The sequence below is a fragment of the Chelonia mydas genome, chromosome 4 (genome assembly GCF_015237465.2).
Source record: "Chelonia mydas isolate rCheMyd1 chromosome 4, rCheMyd1.pri.v2, whole genome shotgun sequence".
NCBI classification, from domain to species: Eukaryota; Metazoa; Chordata; order Testudines; family Cheloniidae; genus Chelonia; species Chelonia mydas.
Window position 1 is genome coordinate 12,629,998 of NC_057852.1, and position 15,975 is coordinate 12,645,972.

The 15,975-nt window shown below is 47.1% G+C and overlaps 1 protein-coding gene across 1 annotated transcript; it reads right to left on the reverse strand.

Annotated features, from left to right (window-relative positions):
• Positions 1-221: 221 nt before the first annotated feature.
• On the reverse strand, positions 222-10,400 carry AREG (amphiregulin). Its single transcript, XM_037896662.2, has 6 exons — positions 10,241-10,400; positions 9,360-9,554; positions 6,187-6,376; positions 5,561-5,719; positions 2,884-2,983; positions 222-1,318 (listed from the first exon to the last, which is right to left on the reverse strand). The coding sequence occupies exons 1-5, from the start codon at positions 10,281-10,283 to the stop codon at positions 2,896-2,898; spliced, it is 675 nt and encodes a 224-aa protein (XP_037752590.1). The 5' UTR covers positions 10,284-10,400; the 3' UTR covers positions 222-1,318; positions 2,884-2,895.
• Between the last annotated feature and the right edge of the window lie 5,575 nt (positions 10,401-15,975).

Here is a 15,975-nt window from a genome sequence, read left to right on the forward strand (position 1 = left end):
TTAGAACAAAGGTTTTCATTGTCCAAGGTACTAGAAGAAAAACCTGGAGACAATCTACAAGGAGTACTGGTCTCAAGTTGCAGTGGGGAGGTTTAGGTTGGATATTAGGAAAATCTTTCACTAGGAGGGTGGTGAAGCACTGGAATGGGTTACCTAAGGAGGTGGTGCAATCTCCATCCTTAGCAGTTTTTAAGGCCCGGCTTGACAAAGCCCTGGCTGGGATGATTTAGTGGGGGACTGGTCCTGCTTTGAGCAGGGGATTGGACTAGATGACCTCCTGAGGTCCCTTCCAACCCTGATATTCTATGATTCTAATTGAGACTCCAAAGCAATCACTCAGTCCAGCAAATGGGTGCATAACTTCACTCATATGAATAGTCCCATTGAAGTCAATGGAATTACTCATGCTTAAGTGTTCGCAGGATCAGGGCCCAGGTTTATTACAAAAGGGATCTTCAGTGAGATATCATGAGTAGATTTTGGGGAAGAACCAGAGTCAGGCTTGTCTACACCATGCTTTAGTCTGAACTAGTATGTCATGTGCAAACTGGACTATGTGGACCCTGCTGGCATTGCAAGTTTCCCAGTGCGCATTACTGCTTGGAACAGGACTGTAACTCTGCACTAGGTAAATCTGTAGCGTGCACCAGCAAGGTCGACACAGACCAGTTAGTCCACAGCACACTAGAATTCAGACCCTGGTGGTGCAGACAAGCCTTCAGATTCCTGGCCTGCTGCTAATAAAGCAGATACAGCACATAGGATCACAGGGGTGGGAGAAGAAAGCTCGTCCCCACACCTGTAGTGCACCTCCAGTCATAAAGGTCTGGGGAACAAGCTTAATCAAATCTGGTCCCACTTCCTTTTGTGTAACAATGGAGCAGAGAGGGGCAACAAGCTCTCTGTTCTCCTTAAAGCCATGATCTCCCTTAAAGGGAGACTTTCTACAACATTCGCAGCAAACACCAAGAGTCAGAAGGAATGTTATCCAGGTAGCAGCAGAAAGATAGTAGTCTTCCATCAATGACTGGATGGGGCCCAATGTCAGAAGTTCCTGTAGCTCCTAACAGTGGTGCTTTTAACCCTCTAGTTGCAACATCCAACACATCCTGGCTGCCCAATGTGGAGGCAGCAGCCCTGGCCAGCTAGCTTCTCAGCATCAAGTTGTTCTTCAGATGCCTCCTTACAGGATCCATGTTGATTGAGTGGGGCCTCCTGGCAACAGCTCCTAGTGGCTCCAACACTGGCCATCTCCTACATGGATCTTCATGAAGGAGTTAGTCTGTCGCTTCGGCAAAGGTCATTTCAGCTTCATGTTCTGCAAGAGACAAAGACTAAATCAAACCATGTGAAGGGCAATGCAAGTTATGACCTGATTTGAAAGTCAAGCCACAGCAGACTGAACACAGTCTTTGCTGTCAGAGTCTATATGTTGAAAGATTTGGGGTTTCTTACTGCCTTTTATTAAGGCCTGAATACTTATTTCCTTGAAAAAGCAGTAAGTATCAACTGGTCCAGGCATAAATCTAAAGCTATGGGGCCAGATCCCCAGCTGGTGTAAATCTGCATATATCCACCAACTACAGTTTACAACAGTTCAAGGTGTGGCCCCATGGCTTGTACTCGAGATTATTCTTTCCAGTTATTTCTTCGCCAACTGCATCAGCCCCTTATAGTCAATGAGCTAGATATGCCTGGGGTCCTTGGCTCTGAGATCAGACCTGGTCCTTTAGCCAAGAGAGGGGGAAGAGACCACTTACTGCATTAAAAAAAGCAATCTGGATTTTGCATAAGTAGGTGAGATAAAGCTAGATTTTAGGGAGGACTGGAAGACCAAGCAGAACTGGATGGCTCAAAGAACTGCCCGGATACCAAGTCACATGGAGATCACTAGTTCACATTTAGATGCAGCTAGGACATGACAAGGTTTTAGCCAACACGTGACATGCAAGAGAATTTGTTTTACAGCACTCAGTTAGGACATGTGCTGCCTTCTCCTCTTACCCCTCCCCCGCAAATGCATGCTGGTGGTGTCAGTTCTCCAACAGGACAGATGCCCACATCATGGCAGGCTGGCAGCACTGTAGGCACTCAAGTGGACAAGGTCTGTATTGACTGACTAGACACATTTTCTTTCCTCACGTTTAAATACAGCTCCTGCAGTCCGAGGCGGGGACAGGGCGTTAGGAAGCTTGTGCTGTTCTTATATGGAGGAAATTTGGTCTCCAAGGCCAAGTCTGAATGAACTTTCATGGAGCTAAGTGCGGATGTCACTTAGATACTACGCAGCCTCCCTCGGTAACAGAATGAATAGAAAAGGCCATGACAGGGAAAGGAGTGCTTGGCACCCTCCCCTCAGGCGGCCCACGCTCAGTTTCTTCTTCTGTCATGACTCAGAAGCAGTCTGTGGCCTCAGAGGGAGCACATGCTTCAAACTGCCAGAGAGCCCATGGGGAGGGAGGCTCTGTACTACTCCCATACTGCCAATAGCTCCCTTTGTGAGGCTTTCCCTCAGCTCCAGCCCCTCCTGTGAGCCAGGGGAAAGCAGACACAGAAGGGAGCGTGGATGCTATTACAGCCGCAGGAATTTCTGCGCAGGTCTATGTTTGTCAAGGTTTGACGGAGACAAGAGGCTACCAGGTCATTCACCTGTGATCAGGCATTTCAAGGTCTTCCCATCCCTTGCCTCTGCATAAGACAAGAAACAGGTTCTCCAAGTACCCACAAGGCTATTACCCACACCAGGAGTTTAGGATCCTGTTTCCAAACAGCTGTGCACAGAGCAAGAGTCTAAAACTCCCGGTTATGCAGAATTATGAAGCGTGCAAGTGTTGTGGATGGTACAAGCTTAGAATATCAAACTAAGGCAATGTCATTCTGTACCTGCGCTCTCCTTTACACGCCGACGTGGCCATTTCCAGTCTCTTGTCTGAGCTTTTTTCTTTCCTCCTTTTCTTCACATCGAGGATACGTTTTCCTGAGCCTGTGGAGTCAAAGCATCAGGGTTTAGAGCTCATTCTGAGTGAGTATGTCTGCCCCCCATCCCTAAAGCGTATCCTCCAGTAGTCAGACTGTAGCTCTAAGGAACCAGCCTGTAGAAAGCAGGAGGAGAACTGCTTTTGTTTGCCAAGCATTCTCCAGTTCTGAACATACACTGCTGTAATCCATGCACAGCTCCAGGGCTGGGTCCAGCAAAAGGAAATTCCAAGTTCTAGAATACTTGACATTTCCATGGGACTTTTCATCCATGTGCTTTACAAGAAAGGGTTAAATATCACAATCCTCATTTTGATCAGTTTTCCCATTGATTTCCAATGGGAACAGGCCAAGGCTGAGCGCTTTTGATAAATTCTACCCTAAGTAACTTGTCCAAGATTATACAACGGTTTGGGAATAGAAGCCAAGAATTCACCACCACCCACAACTGCGCCTGCTTTAACTACTGTCTTATTACTGTTCTTAAGACTTTGAGGGCTTCTTGCCCAAAGCATAGGTCAGCAGGAGAATGTAAAAAAAACCCCACATTCTATTTCAGAAAGATAAGCAGCTTCCATATCTGACAGAAAATTAAGTCGCATTTAACTACTCCATGTGGTTGTTATAAGGGTGTTCATACTTCATCTTCAGAGCACTTGGACACCACTTAGCATGCTCAATGAACTTTCAGCTCCAGCGGCTCTTTCCAAGGGTGGCTTCAGATCTGGACGATTTTAGACAGTTTTTTGCAAACTTGAGACTTATGCCTAAAGATACATTTGTGGAAGGTCCTAGTTTGATCAAATAAAATTAAACTGGTCTTATCCCACACTAATATATAATCCCTATTTTAATCACTCCCCGTGCTTTTCAAATGTGAACTAGTTACTCTTCACAATGCCACGGAGTATGAAAGAAGTATCCCATCTGTAATGTGGTGAATACTTAAGGCCATTTGTGTCTGTATCAGCATTTCTTAAATGAGACTTAAGTATGAAGCAATAAACAGACAGAAGTGCACACCTTGGTTTCCTGAATTGCAGGAATAGGTACAGCATGTACCTGATTCAGTTATTATAGTGTAGTCTGTCTAGTCTAATTTTAGATCCTGGCTTTGGGGTTTGCTTTGCATTATCCCAGGCTGCAGTACAGTACGATTTATTGTGTGGCCAGCTTAAGTTCCACAGTGGCATTCTACGCTAGTTCACTACACATCATATAGCAGCCTGCCCTAACTGACATGAAAGTTTTTAAAAAGGGGGACATAAGCACAAACCAGAGTGTCATCAATGCATTTCACACATTATCAGCTACCACAGTGCTCATAACTGGCTTAATTTTGCCAAGGATAGGAAGAACAGCTTTCAAATGGTTTATTGTGGATAGAGCTCCAGATTTTAGCTACATTCAATGCCTTCTGCCTTTATCTGGGGATGGTGTTTCTGTACATTTTAGGGCAATAGAGGAAGGGACAGATATCTGATTGACACATGAGGAATGCTTCACTGAAGCCTGGGCTCTAGTTCACCAGTGTAACAATGGAATTACTTCATTTGTGGTCACCCAGTTGCATGAGTAACATCATGGAGATAAGAATCAAGGCAATATACTAGAGCACAAGTTCACTGTGCTTTCTGGGCACCTAGCCTTGAAGACATGATCTTGTGAACCTGGCACGGCGGAAGTCTACAGTTCCCATTTACTTCCCCGCCCCTGCATATGCCTATCCAAGATAAACGTCATTTAGATCACCATCTGAACCAAGATGCTGGTAAAATCAGTGAGATTTGGGGTTGGCAGTTACTCCATGTCCCTCATGTTCAGTTTTCCAAGAGGCAGCTACTTATGCAACTTCGTTTGTTTGTAAACTGATGTAGTTTGCTCTTGACAAGAATGACTTTTGTTCCCTCCCGTTATGTGTCCAATATATTGAGGTTTGGTCGAGTGTAGAGGTAGAGTTTTGCCTGAGTTTCTTGCCAATCAACCTCTTGTCCATACAGATTACACTAAGCATATATATTACACAGTTTTTCTGTCTGGGATTAGTGATCTAGATGGCCTACTCCTATGAAGTTAAGAGTACATTTAGAGGTCTCTACAGTCATACTCCACCTCCACTTCCCACCTTCCCCACGGACATCAATGGGAGCTCCATGTTCCTGTTAGAGGACATTATCTACTTGTAACGGAGACTGTTCAACTAAACAAGTTTAGCATTAGCATTTTTCACTACTAGTCTCCACTTGCGTGTCCTCCAATGCCACTTCTGCTCCCAGCTACGGCAAAGCTATACAACAGAACATGAGTGACCGACCCAGACTCCCCGTGCTCCATGCACGGCCAACCACCTTTGTGGTCACCTTACAAACTCATCTCCATAGATCAGTTTACTTTTTTTTTAAATCCGCGCTGGACTGTAAACTCAAGGTAGGGACCAGTCTTATTTCATGCACGTGAAGGGCCGAGCACACTTATCCTGCTCTGCGGCAGTGTAACCCCAGAGTATTTTTCTGTAATGGTACCATACTGCGCAAGCTACTATTTAATTAAGCTAGACAGATGGACTTGGAAGTGCTATACTTACTGCACTATAACAATGACGACAATCGCAATGAAGCTGATGCTGGAGAGCAGAACAGCTACCACCACCAATATCGTTGTTGAATAGTTGTCTATGTCATTTCTCTTCTGAGTCTTCATGAACTGTTCACCACAGCGTTCACCAAAATAATCCTGATGACACCTGAAAATAACCCACATTAATATCAGCATTAGTTCCAGCAGCATTGGGTGGCCTGTCTGAAGCCAAGCAGGCAGAGACCTTCAGGTGACATTTCAGTCAATTGACACAGGGGTCCAGGTGCTAGTGTTAGAGAATTTGCAGGAAATGCAGTCATCATTCTAGCCCAAGGTTTGCTGGTATTAAAACAAGTTGAGATCAGTTTGGGTGTGATGTTTCAGGAAGGCACGCCTTTTCATTCCTTCTGCTTTCAATTTTATGGCCAACTGATGAGTTCAGTGGCTCGTTATGCAGCTTATGAATTCCACCATCATCTAATTTACATGGCGGAAAGTTTCTCTTGCGTGACAATCCAAGAGGTTGAACCAAGTTGATTTCCCTCTGACTAAGCCATTATTCGCAATGAGTACCTTGCCCTAGATTCAGATACACTCTTTTATAATCTAGACAACATCTGAGTTGTAACTTACTTGCATGTTACTTCTTTGAGGTCTTCTAGGTATTTGCATTCACCATGAATACAAAAATTTTTGTATTCTGCTTCACATGGTGTCCCTTTCTTCTTCTTTTTATTTTTCTTCCCTTTGTTTCTCTTCTTTGTTTTGTCAGGATTCTTTTCCCGATCTGTTTTTGTTTGCTTGGGTTTAATCACTGGTTCAACTGGGAAAGAGACAAAGTCACGTTCAGTCCAGAATTTATAACAGCTAATCCTGTTCAACATGGAATTCTACCTTAGGCCTTAACCCTACAGCAAAAGGGTGAGGAAGTGAGTCTTGGGGAAAAAAAAACAAAAAAAACGCAAGCATTCACATGCAAATGAATATTTATAACTAAGCATTCTGTGGCCAAGATTCTTTCACTTAGCCTCAAACATGACCCCTATAGAAGGATGAAGGGAAAACTTAAGCATTGTTTCACATGGTTTTTAGTTTAGATAAAACACTGATTAAGGTATCCTCGCTCTATTAGTTTACAGTGGCACATTTAAGCCAAGATGAAGAATTGGCCCAAATGGACTATTCACAATAATTGCAAGACAAACAGGATTTGGTCCACTATGAGTGAAGTTCTGTAACCACTGACTTAGGACTCCCCCCCACCCCACCGCATCAGTGAGCGGAGGTAGCGCTTGTCAGCCAGGTGCCAGCATGCCCCTGTAAAGGCAGAATTTGACCTCACACCTTAGTGATGATATCCCCAATGGCTATGTGGGATACACAGATAGAAAATAGTGTGTGCAATATGCTAGATTGTATGTAACTACGCCTACTTCAGAGCTCTTCACATCTTACACTGGAAAGGAAATTCACACCAGAGTTGAAGTCACTTCAGGTCTACTACTTCTACTGTTGCTATTGTCATCCCAGATTAGATACATTTGAGGAAACTAATGATGCTGCAAATGATTTTTTAACTTCAGCTACTAGCCTAGGCAATTATACAGCCTCTCTTTACATTCCAAAAGGAAGATGGTAGCATCCTTAAATACAGAGGACAAGCTATTTCTCTTTAGCTATAATATACAGTCCTAGCAGCCTCTAGAATGCAGATAATATACACATGAATGCACAGCAAGGAAAATCCATTTATAGTGTTATAAATATGGAAAATGAAATATGGAAATATATTGTTAACTACAGTTATTGATCTTGCTTGCGTTGCAGATGGGTGCAAGCAGTATACCACATACTCTAGAATAAATATTTTCCTCTCTCACAGCATGATGCAACTTACAAACCAATATAAGCCATAGATTGAGAGTCATTTGCTTCATGACCTTACCGTTCTCATAAAGGCTAGTTCAACTCCCTGGTTATCATAAAACCAGGGTCTACTTAGCTGCGGAAAAGCCTCCGAATATACACCTGAGCATTTTAAGTTCTTATTAACTACATTTGTCATGTATTTTGGTTACTCAAAAGAAGACATCGTCAGCTAGCAGACATTTTTGACTGTGAAGCGATATTAGTTATACCAGCAGGCAAACCAAAAGGTACTGGCCCGGTTGTCTGGTTTCTTTTCCCCTAGAAGAATAAAGCCATCAATAGTCACTATAGTCAGGACAAGGGCGTCAGCTGTTCAGTTAACTTTGGCAGATCAAGACAATCGATCTACTTTGACAGCAGGTCCTTCTTTCATCCCTTACCTTACAGGACTCAACCTGTAAGTTTGGGTTTAAAGGAAAAGGCTGTTGTCCAATTGTTCTGGTGGTTTTATTAATATAAACCAACAATAGTTTGCAAGTTGTATATCCTTAGAAAGCTGCCGAGGCATCTTCGGGTACGGTGTGGGAAGCAATCTGATGCAGAATTTAAGTTTGTGGGGCTTTAAGCAGCCCAGTGCAAAAAGTCCATAGCCCATCAACAAAACAGCAGCCTCTGGTTAACAGCCCAGTTTCCAGTGCAACTATTATCTAGCCCATGAACCAATACATTTCAGGCCCAACTTATGTTGACAGATTCATTTTCTCACGGAAGCCTAGACCATTCGGCACAACAGATCAGAGATGGGCCCAGACCAAACCCACCTTGTGCAAGAAGCAAGTTCTACTTAGAAGATTGTAGCTCAGGCTTGTGTCTAAGAGACGGATCCTTTGAACTATCACTGGAATCATGGGCATCTTTCCGCTGACTAATGGCAACCAGATCATGCCCCATAGCACACTGGAGCTTGCAGATTATTGGATGTTAAATACAAGGACAACCTTATAGACTGCAGATCTGACCTCAAATCCTGTAAGTAGCTCTCCGACTTTTTCCATTGCCATTCTCCATTAAGCCTCCCTAACATACAAGGGCATGGGCCAAACGGGAAACAGGAGAAGCCCCTGTACTATTAGTCACCATTTTAGATATACTAGTGCTTTCCTGGATCGCAGGCATACAAAACAGTTACGGGCAACTTGGAGGCTTCATCTAAACAGAAAGATACAATGTTTGCTAATGTGAATTTTAAGTTAAAAGCTTTGGTGCGGACAAGCTGTATTTAGGGTTCACCTCAACCAGCTAACATGTTACAATACAAGCTTGCCCCACCTACACTAATGTTTTAAGAACATGTTGGACAAGACAAGTAGCTACCATTTAAAAACCCACCTTTTATCCTAGTCTAGACATACTCCAATCATTGCACAATAAACTGGTGCTTGCTAGTCACCCTGTAGCTACTTCCCAGCAGAGAATTTGCATTGATTTTATTGCAAGTCAAAAAATTCTAAGCCAGATTTTTGCAAGTACTCCACACCGACTAGCACCTTGTGAGAACAGGAAGTACAGGGCACATATGAAAGTCCAGCCACTTCATAGGTCTGACTTTAAAGTAACTACACCAGCAGAGAATAGCAGCTAGAAAGTTTTAGGTTTTTGGGGAATGCTACACTGCTTCAACATCCTGCACACCACTGGTTGCCAATATATTTGGCAAACCAAGCAGCGTAATATTAGGATGCACGAATCAATGGAAGGCAAGTTCAAGGCTTGTCAAAATAGTCATCTTTAGAACAATAAGATTATTCTTGTATGTAACAGTTAGTAGCCAAGTACTGAGCAAGCTCACCCAAAGAGATTTCTCCATCTTTTAAGTGACCTGTGTCCATGTGATACATTATCCTGGTCAAACACGCAGAAGCGTCACTTCAACTCACCTCTAATTGAATCATCTACAATGTACATAGGCACTGCTGGGTCCTGGTCCTCCTCCTCCTCCTCGTCTTCTTCAGCATCTTCATAGTCAATTCCTGAAGGCCTGGTGCTCCCATCCACGCTGTAGTCCCATACCATAGGCACATTTTCCTCCTGCTCGGTCACATTTAGTTCTAATCTAGCAGCAGGTTGGCACCCTACAGAACAGAATGAAGACATGTTGAAGTGAATCAATATCCCAGGCCTACCCCTCAAATCAAAGCCGGCAAAAGGGTTTACCTCAGAGCACACATTAAGCAGCTACTGGACACATGCCATCACCCGCAAGTGAGTCACTAAAGAAGCAGCGCTGAGCTTTTCAAATGCAAGCTCACTTATGCCACTCTAATGATTTAAAAACCAAAGACTGGGTTTTAAGTTTTTCTTCTTAGCTAGGACAGAACTAAAACCCAGGGGGACTGCAGGGGCCCAGTCTACCCGGCAAGACAGAGCAGGGGTTGACTGAAGTCAGTTTCTAGAGGGATTGCAGCAGTTTCCAAATTGCTGAAGAGTGAATAGCCTCCCTCCATCTGGCCACCAGGGGAAAGCGGACCCCCCTGGACAGCGCAACACAGGCCCATGGTAAGTACTACGAGAGGAGCAAAACCGACTCAGCTGGCCGGGCTGAAGGAAACAGGGGGTTCTAATCCGGATTACAGCACCAGGGGCTCTTTCAGCCGGGTCCCGCACGGAAAGCCACGGGTTAGGAGACCTGACCGCTGCTCAGCCCGAGCGCCCTGCCTGCCCTGCAGCGGGAAGCCCCGAGCCTCCCTCCCCGGGGGCCGGCGGAACGCCCCGCGACCGGACCGCGGCGGCTCCGGGCTCAGCGCCCCCTGTAACTCACCGCAGAGCCCGGCCAGCGCGCAGAGCAGCAGCAGGGCTCGCATCGGAGACGGCGGCGTCCTGGCCTCCCGGCCGGCTTCACTACGGGGCGGGGTCCCTGTGCGCGCTGAGCTCCCGGCCCCAGCTGCCTGCGCTCCATGGGGAGCCGCCCGCGGCCGCCGCTCTATATAGCCCTGGCCGCGGCCGGCGGGGCTGGGGCAGGAGCGTCGGCCTACGTCAGCCCAGCGGAGCGCGGCTGGAGGCGGGGCGGGCGCCACCCCTGGGTGCGCAGGGCGGCCGCCGGGAGGAATGCGTGGCCCGGAGCAAAAAGGGGGGACCCGCCAGCGGGGCCGTGGGTGGGGCGGGGGGGAGAGCCCGGGCAGGCCGTGAAAGTCGGGCAGGGCTTCCCCTTACACGTGCGTTGCCCGCCTGCAGCGCCTTGCACCCACCCCGGCCCACGTGCGGGCTCAAGGCACGTGTTTGCCCCCCCAGAGAGGCTCCCCGGGCAATCATCTGATCGCAGAGTCCGCCCCGCTGACTGACCCTGGCGCTGGCCTAGGTTGGCCTCCTTCCAGTTACACCTGGTCCAAAGAAGGCAAATGTCGAAATCTTTGGCAAATGCTCCCCCCCCCCCCGCCTTCCCACCCCGTTTTTCTCAAAAAGATCCCGACAAGTGTTTGCTGCTTTTCAGCCAGCTTATGGGGAGAGCAACATCTGGCGTGCCAATAAGATTTCCCTCCTTGCTGCATCTGTTCTAACTGTCCTTCATACTGACTGTTTTATTTCTGAGAACAGACTTTGGGTGCCTAAGGAAAGTGGGTGTTGCTAGCACCTGTTGCCTGGAAAGGATGGCTTGCTGTAGCCCTCTGCTGGCTCTCCCCGTATACCCAGAGTCCAGCCTTACCAAACCTTATGCCCAAACTTCCCCTGGATGTCCATGGGACTGCCTGGCTGTGTACGGCTAAGATGGTGCATAAGGGTTTGCAAGATCTGGACCTAAGATTGTAGGGGATTTAGTGCAGGGCCGGGCCTTTCCTTCCTTGCAGGCTTGGAAGGATTAGAGTTTTATGGGTAAATGCCGATAGGTTCCCCCGTGCGAGAGCATTCCATTCTGCCTCTGCATCATCTCCCCCCTGGGCGCTGTCTTATCAGTGTTCTGCAGGGGGAGCGCTGCCCTGGGGGAACAATGCTTCGGGGTGTGCAGCCCTGATGACACCCCCGCCCTGCCCCCCTGTGGCTTCCTCCTCACGGGGCTGGCTGGCATGGAGGGAGCCATGATTCCATCCCTTCCCTGCTCCTTTGGGGCTTCCTGAGGGTGTTCGGAGGAGAGGACTACCTAAATACCCCATTGCAGTTCTGCCTGACCCATGAGCCTGGCAAGGCTCCTGCCACCCTGGCTCCGTGATTAAGAGAGCAACGCTACATCCCAGCCGTTGACTAGAAACCAGACTGAAAACCATGTCAAACGGGCCCCGATTCAGCAAAGGACTTCACCACTTGCTGACTGTTAAGCCTGTGCTGACAACCTGTTAACTTGAAGCATGTGCTGAAAATCAGGGCCTGTATTTTTACTATTGCCACAACATGCAGACCGTACACGATGTTATAAAGTCCCCTGAAAAATTCTCTGTACAAGTGTCAGCCAGTCCCTCCTCACACCTGACACCCCTCCACCCCCGGCTTCTGCTGTGACTCAGTTACACAGTAAAGTGAAAATATTGTGAAGCCGCAAAGAGTTGCCATAGGGACGGGTCATTTGTCATACACAGAGGAATGAGGAGTTTATTGCAGGGACGATCCCGGCAGGTTACCCTGCTCCCCACGTGGGTGGACGCATGCTAGATATGATAGTGAATGTGATTTTTCACCAGCAAAAAAGCAACTAAAGGAACAGACGCTGATCTCCTTACTCAGCCAGTGAGTGTTTGCCTGAGTAAGGCATGAGTAACAGCTGCATTGTGTCACTTAGGCGGGAGTGGGGGGGAAAGGGGATTGGGAGGGAGAGGGGTATTCACACTGGGGAGACAGAATGCTCCCTAGAACTCCAGGTGCACATATGCTGGGTGACTGCTACTACACCTCTCTGCAGGTTGCAGCCTGAATTACTGCATGGCCTCCCTGATCTCCTGGGCCATTGTGTAGGGGAGCTATAGCCTCATCTCCTCACCATCTCTAGGGCACTCACTGTGCTCCCCTCTAGCAGGGAGGGAACTGACCCTGTGCTCCCAGTGTCCACTAGAAAAAAGCACAGCTCCACGGACTCCATCGGGTAGGGGATCAGGTCTCTAGAGTGCACGGGTCGCACGAGGGGGGCAAGGGAAGGCTCATTGAGTCCTTCCACCACACATGTGCACTTCCGGGTGAGGGTCAGGCACAAGCTGGCCCTGGGAATGTGACCCCAAGGTTTTTCACCATGACAGGTGACATCATCTCTTGGATTCCTTTTGATTAGCTTGTGTGGGAGAGAGATTTTGGCCCCCTAAAGATTCAGGTCTCAAGCAAGGACATGCTTTCCTGGAAATGAATAAGGGGAACTGGAGGGATATTTTGCATTGGCTCTTTTCCTCTAATCTGCATAGGTTGGTATTTTATTTATAGTTCAGTAAACTTATAAAATCCTCTGCTGAACTTGGTGGCGTTCCAAGTTATTCATTCATTCATCCCTGTGTTACACACTGCGAAGGGCGATAGATAGCTCTCAGAGAGGTGTCGAACTCAGGTTAGCTCTATATTTAGATCCAGGTCAGTCTGACCCAGAGACAAGGGGCCAAATTGTCAACCAGTGTCTGCTAATTGCTGTCACCCACAAAACACAGGCTTATTAAAAGAGGGAGATCAAAAGAGGGGGATTCCAGCCCAGCTGATGACCCATGTGGGCGTTAATGATTACACAGGATGGAATTTTTTAACAACCAAGGAAATGCATTAAAAGAACACGAAGGTTGTAAAATCAAGCACTCCGATGTTTGGACATGCAAGAGTTGTGGTCGCCTGTGCAGCCTTAATGTGGCTCCCTTGCGTGTGTGCACTTTGATACAGTCTTTAATTACATGATCACATCCTATTTTTTCCACTCTCTCTGCACTCTCAGCTCCAGTGCCCTTCTCCACAGCAGCCAGGAGCAGTAGTTGCAGAGAAAGTCCCAATCAGCCCGTGCAACCCTTGGGTGGAACATGCTCAGTCTAGATGGAATCTTCTGAGACTTCAGATGCCAAACTCGAACAAGTCTCCCCTGAGTGTGTGTGACCTGAAGTTTCCCGAAGGCTTATAACTTGGCCAAATGTGGATGTTTTTTCATAGGGCAGCAAAGGCACATCCCTGACATATAGTCAACCCCCCACCCCCGCCAAATTTCAAGTCCCTGCTCCCAAGCATGGAGGTGCTCCGTCTCAATGAAAGGGCTGTAAGCATTTTTTTTTCCAGTCCTGGCAAAGCAATATATTTTTACCTATCCTTGTTCTCAGAAATGGCTGAAACTTTTTCAAAAAGTTCGGCCTGAGACAGACACCGGCCGTGGAAAATTTCAGCCCAAACGATGAAAGGTAGCAAAGTTACAAGCCACTGGAAACAGGGCAACCTTAGTTGGTAGCGCTGCCTGGAACTATTTGTATAACAGTAGCGATTAGAGACCCCAGCCAACACCAGGGTCCCATTGTGCTAGATGCAAACACATACTAAGAGACAGCCCCTGCCCCAAGGAGCATACTACTTGCAGGCAAGGCAGGCAAAGCGTGGGAAGGAAAACAGAGGGGAAATGTCTTCTCAAGGTCCTGCAGCAGGTCAGTGGCAGAATCAGGAATAAATCCCAGGTCTCTTGATTCCCAGTGCAGTTCTCTACCCTACACCATCTCTCCTGCCAACGGAGCTTCCCTGATCCACAGCAGCAGAGAATTTGGCCCCGATACATTTCACATATGTGGAATAGTCAACAAACCTTTTTTCCCCCTCTGAAAGAAAAATGAACTTTTTGGAGAGCTTTGGCATTCTTCGTGACATTGCTGAGGTTCAACTGTGATAGTGAAGCGTGCTATTTGCCTAATTCACACTCTTCAGAACTTGCCCGGTTTTAAAAATAGAAAGCAGAAACGCCACCGTTTACTCGCTTCTGCTGGAGGCATCAAGTTTACCTTACCTGCCTCTTTTGTTAGCTTCCAGGGAGTTTTGAATCTGGATACGTGCTCAATTAATCTCAAATATTTTCCTATACTTGTTCCTTCTCCATGTGCTTTCAGAGTCGCATTCTCGTTGCCTTACTTGTGGAAATAAGGCCATTGAAGGGCATGTGATTACTCTCATTGGAGGCCCTGGAAGGTGGATGCAAAAACTTTCTTCACTCATTTCTCTGGAAGATGATAGTCTGGCCAAATCTCAATTCACTGCCACAGTCTCCTGTCCCTAGTCAGTGGGAGTGCTGGTAGCATCATGAGAATTCCTGAACCCTTGTGGAAATGTAATAAACACGTGCCTTGCAAATTAATGCCCATTTGAATTAGTTTCTGTTACTGAGGGCCCAACTCTGCCATCCTTACTCACCCCGAATAGCATCTAAGGGCTTAACTTTAAGAATATTATTAGTCCCATTGAAACCTACGGCCCAGATACCCACCTGGGAAAATTGGCACCACCCCCCTGGAGCTATAGTGGTTGCCCCCATCTGGCCTTGTGGACCTCCTCAGAGCCACAGTGTCAGCACTGTGCAGGATAGTGCATGGGACTACTCTTGGAGTAGGTGCTACTCAGTGAGTAAGACAGGCAGAACCCAGCCCTGACTCAGTAATGTAGATACTGGGGGTTTCGTGCTTGGGGAAGAATGCAACTCATGCCTCTGAAAGCTGAAGCAGAGAAACCACTCCTGAACTTGATTGCTCCCCAGGGTAGCCATTCTTCAAGGGTGTCTAATACAAGACAAGTAGGGTGGGATCTTCATAAAGCGCTCGGCACTGGCTTCATTCTGCTTCCATAGAAGTCTCTGTTTTAGAGAATCCCACCTTTCAATCCCTTCTATAGGGCCAAATCCTGAAGTGCTCACCATATTCTTCCTGAGATTAAACTGTTATTGGAGCCACTGGGAGTTTTGCCTGAGTGAAGTTGGCAGGATTTGCACCCTCTTTCGTTCATGGCCTTTTGATTTTGGCCTGTGGTCTCTGATCTCAGATGCCCCAACTCACTGCATGCCCTGCAGAGACAGTCGGCCTGATTCGCCACAGTGTTACTGCAGGATTGGAAGGCCCCTTCTCAATGGACTGTCTTAGCAGCATCAAGAGTAATGTGGGACCATTACTCCTGGGGAAACAACATGTACACCTGAGTCCAGTGTCAGATACCCCCACAGCATCAGGGTCTATAATCAAGTCCCCGTGAGGCTCAAGGGACTGCTGATGTGGCTGTGACATAGATACACTTTCACTGCTGGGTTGCCGGTACAACTCTGCCTCGGGCGGGTAGTGAGTGAAAGTTATTGTTGCCCAATGCCCTGTGTCAAACGTGTGCAGAATGTGGCATCATGAAAAACACCAGCACTTGTCAGTCCTTGGTCTCTTCTGGCCAGTCTCAGCAGAGACGCCACCGATGAAATGGTCTTAGAAACCAAGTTCCGTTCTCATGCCCAGATTGGCAGGGGCACTGGGAAATGGGCACTGCCGTTGCTCATCCCATAGCTGATTTCTGTTTAAACAGAGGATGCCAGGACTGTCCATCCTGTATCATTCACCAGCAATAATTCAAAGATCGGTTTTGGTAACATTCTTAAAGATCTAT

What these genes read in the sequence shown, in the direction of transcription:
- AREG (XM_037896662.2), bottom strand. Translation starts at nt 10,283, where the DNA reads ATGCGAGCCCTGCTGCTGCTCTGCGCGCTGGCCGGGCTCTGCG. An exon ending in TGTAGATGATTCAATTAGAG is followed by an intron (nt 6,377 to 9,359) that starts GTGAGTTGAAGT and finishes TCTCTTTCCCAG; the next exon opens with TTGAACCAGTGATTAAACCC. An exon ending in CTCAAAGAAGTAACATGCAA is followed by an intron (nt 5,720 to 6,186) that starts GTAAGTTACAAC and finishes GGTTATTTTCAG; the next exon opens with GTGTCATCAGGATTATTTTG.